The sequence below is a fragment of the Orycteropus afer genome, unplaced genomic scaffold (assembly GCF_000298275.1).
Source record: "Orycteropus afer afer isolate SDZICR_OR568_19922 unplaced genomic scaffold, OryAfe1.0 scaffold00224, whole genome shotgun sequence".
NCBI classification, from domain to species: Eukaryota; Metazoa; Chordata; class Mammalia; order Tubulidentata; family Orycteropodidae; genus Orycteropus; species Orycteropus afer.
In genome coordinates, this window is record NW_006921811.1 from 4,073,710 (window position 1) to 4,082,267 (window position 8,558).

The 8,558-nt window shown below is 48.2% G+C and overlaps 1 protein-coding gene across 1 annotated transcript in view; it reads right to left on the bottom strand.

The window, feature by feature from the left end:
* The window catches only part of STX18 (syntaxin 18), a 180,497-nt gene extending 173,358 nt beyond the window's left edge, over positions 1-7,139 (bottom strand). Inside the window, exons 1-2 of the mRNA XM_007948791.1 lie at positions 6,964-7,139; positions 6,759-6,773 (exon numbers count right to left, since the gene is read on the bottom strand). Coding sequence (XP_007946982.1) covers positions 6,759-6,773; positions 6,964-7,139 — 191 coding nt within the window. The remainder of the gene's footprint in view (positions 1-6,758; positions 6,774-6,963) is intronic.
* Positions 7,140-8,558: the final 1,419 nt, after the last annotated feature.

Here is an 8,558-nt window from a genome sequence, read left to right on the forward strand (position 1 = left end):
AAGAAGAAAAAAAGTGAGTGACCAGCACAGGAACATTAAGATAAAGGAAGACACAGAGAGGTGCACAGAGGGATGGACAACAAGGGTACACCTTTACACACACAATCCTGCATTATCAGTAATAAACACTAATCTATGGGTGGATACACAGGTAGACAGGCAAGATCCGTATAGGTAGGGGCCGGGAATACAGTAATGACTACGTTCAGGTTTGGCAGACTGTGCTTTTACATACATACTCGTACGTGCTATAAAAACATGGAGATAGTAAGGGGCAAAGTTACCATAACTTTTCAGCCACAACCAAACACTGTGAGGTGGTGAGTCACTGGACCTGTGGGCTTGAGACCATGGTTGCAGGGCACATCAAGCTAAATTGGCACAACATAGTACACAAAAAACACTGTTTGACATCCTACTTTGTTGAGTAGTGACAGGGATCTTAAAAGCTTATAACACACATCTAAGATGCAGCAATCGGTCTGTCCTTAATCCGGAGCAAGGAAAGACCAATTGTGCATCATTTGGTTTTTGAGTCTGTCCGGAGCAAATTAGAGTGAAGAGAATCAAAGACACATGGAATCAGCCAGTCCAAGGGACGAGTGAATTCAGGGAACCTACACGACCCTGAGAACAAAGAACTAGATGGTGCCCAGCTAGCACAGCCAACCACTCGGAAAGGGATCAAAACTGGAGATCCTGGATAGAGTGGGAGAAAAATGTGGAACAAAACTCAAAATCATAAATAAGACCAGGCTTACCAGTCTGATAGCGACAGGCGAAAGCCCTGAGACTAGTCATCCTTTGGGCCTGGAACTGAACTCACTCTCTCGGCTTCAGCCAAACAATAGGCATATAAGGTGAACATTTATATCAGGTTAGTACATTCCTTAGAACAATCAATCATGGGGGACCAGAAGGGCATTTTCTGCACAGAGAGAAAGCTCTGAGGGCAGGAATGCATAAGGAAGAAGGACACTGGGAAAAGGCAACCACAGGGAGGAAGTGGGAAGAGAGTTGCTACATTGTAGGGACTGAAATCAGTGTCATGAAACTAAATGTGTACCAACTGTTGAATGGAAAATGAATTTGCTCTGTAAACTTTCACCCAAATCACAATAAAAATTCTTTTTTAAAAAATTGGACTAATGCAGGAACTTGCATATCTTTTTTCAGTTTATCTGTATAACAACCTTTTAAGGATGGATGGCGCACATGGTTAAAATACTCAGCTACTTACCAGAGACGGGCCGTTCAAATCCACCCAAAAGCACCTGGAAGAAAGGCCTGGTGACCTACTTCTGAAAGATGACGGCCACTGAAAACCTGCAGAGAATAGTTCTACTCCGAAACACAGGATGGCCATGAGCTAGAATCAACTTGATGGCATATTTTTTCATTAGCCTATTTACAGATGAGGTAATGAGGTTAAGTAATTTCCCCACGTTCACACAGCACGTAAACAAACAAAAAAGCCCATTGCCACTGAGTTGATCCTGACTCTCAGCGACCCCATAGGATAGAGTGGAAACACCTCCATAGGGTTTCCAAGGCTGTAAATCTCTGTGGAAGCAGACTGCCTCATCCTTCTCCTGCAGAGTGGCTGGTGGGTTCAAACAGCGCTGTTTTGGTTGACAGCCAAATGCATTAATCAGTACACCACCAGAGCTCCCTATACAGCAGGTGAGAGGTTTTTAAAAAATTGAGACTCTGCTCCAAGTTCCATTCCACATTCAGTTATGAATTTGGTATTAACTCAAGAAGAAACTCACTGACACTTAAAAGCCAAAGAATTCTCATTTGGAAAAATGTTAGAAATTTAAGGCAGAATGCAGGGAAGGCAAAAACGGCACACAACTGGGGTCACCGGGCCTGCCTTCTTCCTCCGCTCCCTGTGGCCTGTGCTGCTACGACCTGGGGCAAGCCATTTCACTTACCTGGCTTCAGTTTTCTCACCTGAGCAACATAAACTCGAGGGCCCCTGAAGTGCGCTTTTAAATAGAGAGGGCCATAGGGCCGCAGGAGGCGCACAGACTCTGTCAGGAAGGATATCAAACAGATTTCATTGGCAGGTAAGTCCCACCATTGGTAATGGCTGCTTGGGGCACAAAGCTGCAGAGGGCTCAGTGGGAAATCAGCACTGGTGTCCACGTTCATGGCCAGGAAAGGCTGTGTGTGCGCCCCGCGTTTGCCATCCCTGATAAAGTCTCACCTTGCCACAGGAAGGCTGCTGCCATTTTTAAGTGCAGGCAGTGCTTCTACTCAGGACCTGCCCGAGAACTGCACTCATTCTTCCACACACTTCCTTGGTTCACAGTCACAAGCAAAGCAGCCCTGGGGGTGAAGTGGTTAAGCCCTCGGCTGCCAACTGAAAGCTTAGAGATTTGAACCTACTAGCTGCTCCATAGGGAGTTCTGGTGGCGTAGTGCCTAAGGCTCTTGACTGCTAACCAGAAGGCTGGCGGTTCAAACCCACCAGCCACTCCTCGGAAGGAAGGTTGGCAATCTACTTCCGTAGTGATACCGCCTCGGAAACCCAAGGAGGGGTCGCTATGAGTCGGGTCCCACTCGATGGCACATAACAACAACAACAACAAGCTGCTCCATGGGAGGAAACTGAGGCAGTCTGTTTCCGTAAAGATTACAGCCTTGGAAACCCTATGAGACAGTTCTACTCTGCCCCACAGGGTCTCTGAGTTGTAATCGACTCAATGGTAATGGGTTTGGCTTGGTTTGGTTTTTATAAGCAAGGAATGAAAGTGCAAGAAAACTAAGTGGTTTGGGGAATACAATTTGGAGCCTACATGGAAGAGTGGGTTCCTTCTCCATCTTTATAATTCACTTAAGTAGAGAATCAGCATGCCCATTTTACAGATATGGAAAATGAGACTCAGCTAAGAAGACCTGCCCAAGTGCACCTAGTTCTACATAAAACTAAAAAACAAAAAACCCAAACTCACTGCCTTCGAGTCAATTCCAACTCATAGTGATTCCCTTTGGGTTTCCAAGGTGGTAAATCTTTATGGAAGTAGATTGCCCAGTCTTCCTTCCGTGGAATGGCTGGTGGGTTTGAACCGCCAACGTTCTGCTTAGCAGTCAAATGCCTTAGGCACTACGCCACCAGAGCTCCTTCCTAGCTCAACATAGCAGAACTCATGTTTGAACCCAAATCTTCTACATCTGAGTCCGGTGACCCTCAGCAGCCACACAGTACAATGAGCTCACTCATCATGCTCCTACCACAGGGCAAGAAAGCGATCGGCACTCAGAATTATGCAGATAATGAATAAATGTCTCCAATCTGAAATGTCATGACTAATCAGAAATTTCATGGGCGTATACACAGGTTCAGCATATATAAACTGGGCAAAATTGAGCATAAAAGTTAAATATTTTCTTAAAGACTGAAGAAGACACTAGGCTGTGGGGAAAAAAAAAAGATCTCGTTTCAATGAAGGTTTACTGAGCTTAATATAAAACTGTGCAACGATTCAGAGATAGGAATCCTGACAGAAGGCATATGTTTTGTCCAAAAAGTGGAATGGAAGAAGAGGAATTAAACTGTGTAAAATGTATCCAAGAAATGAAACAAATGATTCAATGAAGGCACTTAACCAAAGGTGCTGGTGTAAGGTGTGGCAATCCCTTCCTTCTGACAACCAGGGCTGCGCCTGAACCCGAAGAGCTGCTCCTAGTACTGGCCAGCCTTTGACGCGGGAGGATCACAGGCCAAACAAAGGAGCAGCGCCATGCCCATCACCAGCTCTCCCCCACTTACATTTTTCCACAAGGACGGGGACAGGGGCACGGGGGAGGGAGGGACGGCTGCAAGTAACACACAAAGCAACCACAAGGTCAAAACGTAATTCTTAAAGGAATGCGTATTTTCCCTAGGGCAGGAGGAGCAGTGGCTCTGAACAACACAGCTCCCGTCCCCACTTAACAGAACTTCTAAGCCTTGACAAGTACCTGTGCTGTCATTAAGTATTAGAACTGCAACTTCAATGATGCGTTCAGCCCTCTGAGAAATGCACACTGCTCCTCTCCAGCAGCTCTCACAGCTGTCCTGTTTAAATACCTCCAGGGAAGGGGAACTCAGCACCCCCCAAGTCCTCTACTGCTCAAAGGCCTAAAGTGCATTCTCGGCCCTTGGAGAAATGCCCGAGGCCGGAGCAAGGTCTGAGCCATCACCAAGTTCCCCACAGGGCTTGCCCACCCAACTATGCATCTGTTGTTACTATGTGCCATTGAGTTGGACCCGATTCACAGCGAGCCCTCCTTGGCTTTCCGAGGCAGTATCACTACAGAAGTAGACTGTCCCATCTTCCTTCCAAGGAGTGGCTGGTGGGTTTGAACTGCCAGCCTTCTGCTTAGCAGTCAAGTGCATTAGGCACTATGCTACCAGAGCTCCTAACTATGCATCTAGCACCTCAAATAAGTAAACAAACCCAACCCCTTGTCATCAACTCGATTCAGACTCATAGTGACTCCATCGGACAGAAGAGGACCACCCCATGGATTCCAAGGCTGTCAATCTTGCCCCTACACTCCCTAATCCCCTGCTCCTGAAGACTGAAAAGAAGCAGCGTTAACACATCAGTGATCCGAGTCAGAATGTGGCTATTAGTTGCCACACATTGGCTCCAACTCAAGACGACCCAATGCACCATGGAACAGAACCCAGTCCGGCACCACCCCGGATCGGCTGCTGACTGAATAATGTCCCACTGTGATCCTCAGGGTTCTTGCTGCCTGATTCATCACCAGGCCTCTAATCGTGGTCCATCTTAGGCTAGAAGCTCCAAGGTAATCTACCTAGCCCCACGGTCACCCACGTACAACTTCTCTGGCAGATGGGTGGTAGCTGCACATGAAGGGCCCTAACCAGGAATGAAACCCAGATCCCCCACATGGGAGGCAAGAATTCTACCCCTGAACCATCAGTGCCTCCCAGGTAAATAAACAGAGGTCACAAGGTTTGTTTAGTAGCAGCAAGTGGCTGACAGTCACAGGATTAAGACAACAGCAGCCTGGACTCCTGGTTGCCACTGGAAGGTCTTTCCCCCAGCCAACAACTGACTGCCTACAGGACAAAGTTCAAAGTCAGCAGAGTGACCAACAAGGCTCTTGAAGATCTGCCCCTGCCTGGCCCTCCAGTTTCATTTTTCTGGGTGTCCCATATTCCAGTCACACTCAAATGCTAACTGAACCAACTTAGAGGCTGTTACTATCCCCAGGGGAGTACTGGTAGCGTAGTGCCTAAGGCACTTGACTGCTAACCAGGAGCCTGGCAGTTCAAACCCACCAGTCACTCCTCAGAAGGAAGATGGGGCAATCTATTTCCATAGTGATACTGCCTCGGCAACCCAAGAAGGGGTCGCTATGAGTCGGGTCCGACTCGACGGCACATAACAACACTATATCCATGACTCTGCACATACTGTGCCCTTAGTCTGAATTGAAACCAAATCTTTCAAGGTTTGTTTTTAGGCATCATCACCTCTAGAAAGCCCTTCCTCGCCCTCAGGTAGAACTGACCACACTCACCTCTGTGCCCTACCCAGATTTCTATCCCAACACTTACAATGTTTTCTGGCAATTGTTTTGTTCATATGTCTGTCTCCTCCATCACTCCTTTCATATTGTGTTAAGTGAATACAATGCTGGTCAAAAGGTAGGAACTTAATAAACCAAAAACTAAACCTACTGCCATCAAGTCGATTGCAACACATAGCAACCCCCTTTGGGTTTCCAAGGCCATAAATCTTTATGGAGGTAGATTGCCCAGTATTCCTTCCAAGGAGTGGCTGGTGGGTTTGAACCACCAACCTTCTGCTTAGCAAATGCCTTAGGCACTGTGCCACCAGACCTCCTTAGGATCTTAAGAGATTCCTGTTAATGGATTGTACGCATTCTAGTCTAATCCCCCCTCTAATGCTTTAACATCCTCTGCCACCTCCCCAGTCGTTGGATCATTCATGCATATATTCATTGAAATACCTTAGTGTCCATCTGCAGACTGCCAAGCATTGGACCCTGCACCAAGCTCAAGTGGATTTACAGTGAAGCTAATCACTCTTAAACTCCAGGGCCCTATCATTTTACTTTCCAAAACTCTAAACCTGATTTATTTTTCTCCTAACTTTGCATTTTTATTTCTTAAAGAGGGCAAATGAGTTGTATAAGCTTCAGGTCCACAAAAACTAGATCCACTCTTGAATCTTGCCAAAGGTACAAAAGTGAGCAAGCCAAGCATTCTCGTAGGGAGTTTTCTGTTGAATGGGGAAGACTGACAACCATTTGCTCAGTCGTTCGCTCAGCAATAATTTGCTAAGCAAGTGAGTATGCACTGGGGGTTCTGAGACGAAACCAACGGTTTCCACCATTAAGGAGAAGGTCGCTGCTCTGAGAGAGATAAGGAAAGCCGGCACTGTTCAGGAAACAGAAAGCAGTTTAGACGACTGCAACATGGTGCGTTCGTTAAAGATGGTCCTAAACCGATCTCAAGAAGTACTGAATTCTACCATGTGTCCCTCACCTCCCGCAGGAGGGAAGGGGAGAGAGGGGAAGCAGAATCCGGCACGGTGTTTGATCTTAGTAAGAGGCAGAGGAGGTTAGACAAGTGAGCAGAAGAGGCAACCGCCTGGGTCATGGACGTGACAGCGAACGAAAGGGCAGTTTCCCCGGCATTCAAGTCTGCAGTGACGGCGAACTCGTTACCACACAAAGCAGCCCAGACTGAGATTTCCGAGCACCTACTTGATTTCCCCAATACTGATCTTTAGTCCCCACAACAAGGGTGTTCCTTTCCCAAGACAGCTGTCGGTTCTCCGAAACCAATTCTGTTCCTGCTTGAGATAACTTCTTCCAGACGTTTCCCTCACACAATACATAACCCGGGAGGGTCTAGGGGTCCAAGTCGCCGGTCCGCCCCACCTCTCCCGCCCGCCGTTTCCATAGCAACCAGCTCACCACTTCGCGGGCCCGGCTGGAAAAGTCGCCCTTGGGCCGAGGGCTCCGGCGGAAAAGCTCGTCACGGCTGCCATCAGCCCCGCCGCCCACCGCCACTCCCAGCGCCTTGTTCCGTGTCTTCACGGTCTTGACGCTGGCCCGGAACAGCAGCGTGATGTCCACCGCCATGACGACCTGCACCCGCGGCCCCCACCGAGTCCGCTCACGTCAGCAGCCGGCGACCGCGGCGCGAGCCCGACTGCGGAAGGACCTTTTCCTGACTCACGCCTCCGTCCAGCAACCGCAGCGCGATGAGAAAGGTTCCGGCTTCCGCCGAGCTACCCCGGAGCAAGGGAAAAGGTTCCGGCCTCGGGCCGGCGCGTGGGGCTGGTCCCTGCGACGCCATGGACTCCGCCACGCGGTCACCCGCGACCCTTCCTTCCCTTCGCACACCCCGACCGGTGTGACTGCGCCGAGTGGATCCGGGTCTCCGATCACTCTTGTGCGGGTTTGGGGACTATGAGATCCGGACGGGAGGATTGGGAAGCCAAAAGGCTCTTCCTTTGTCGTAGCTCCTGCATTTACTGAGCCCGGGCGAGGCGGATCCTGGGGGACGAAATGACGAATTAGGCTTGTTCTTTGACCTCAAGGGGTCACAGTGAGCAGGACAGGGACACGTGCACGGTGATCATCAGGGTGCCATTGTGGTAGAACAGAGCGGTGTCTAAGAAAAAGTCGTCACGTCATCCGTAAAATGGGAGTCAGTACCTTCTCGATGTTATTGTGAGAATTAAATGAGTTAAGGTGTGTGAAGTGTTTTTGACGTAGAGTGGCTCCTGGGAATTACCGGTAAATATGAGCTGCTGTTAACATTAATGGTATTATCGTCCTTAATTTACAGTGAGGAAAAGAGAGAAGGTATCTCCTGAGCAGATGCTTGAATGATGAATAAGAATACATCAGTTGAATACAAGGACTACAGCAAGGGTCTTCTCACTAATCTCTAGCTCAAATCATTACACATGTAAATTTGAGTGCAAGTCAGCCAATTCATTTTTTCTGAATTTTGCTTCAACCAACCCAAACCAAAGCCATTGTGGTCCAGTGGATTCCGATTGATAGCGATCCTATAGGATACAATAGAACTACCCCAAGGGCTTCCAAGGCTGTAATCTTTACGGAATGCCACATCTTTCTTCCCCCAGAAATAGCTGGTGGGTCTGAGCTGCCAACCTTTCAGTTGGGCCGAGCGCTTTAATTACTGCACCACAAGGACTACTTTTTAGCTTCCAGGTACAGTTTTAATTTAAGACTTTACTGCTAGCAGGGTGTTGTGTTTTGTTTTGCTTTTTTTAAAGAAGGTGCACCACTGTGTTGTTTTAGCTGCCATGGAGTCCACTCCCACTCAGCGACCCCATTGTGTGCAGAGTAGAACAGCTCCATAGGGTTTCCAAGACTGTGACCTTTTGAAAGCAGATCGCTAGGTCTTTCTTCTAAGGTGCCTCTGGATGCCTTTGAACTTCCAACCTTTTGGCTAGTTCTCATGTAGCACTTAACTATTTGCACCGCCACACAACTAGGCTATGTATTAAAACTGGCTCTCAAAGC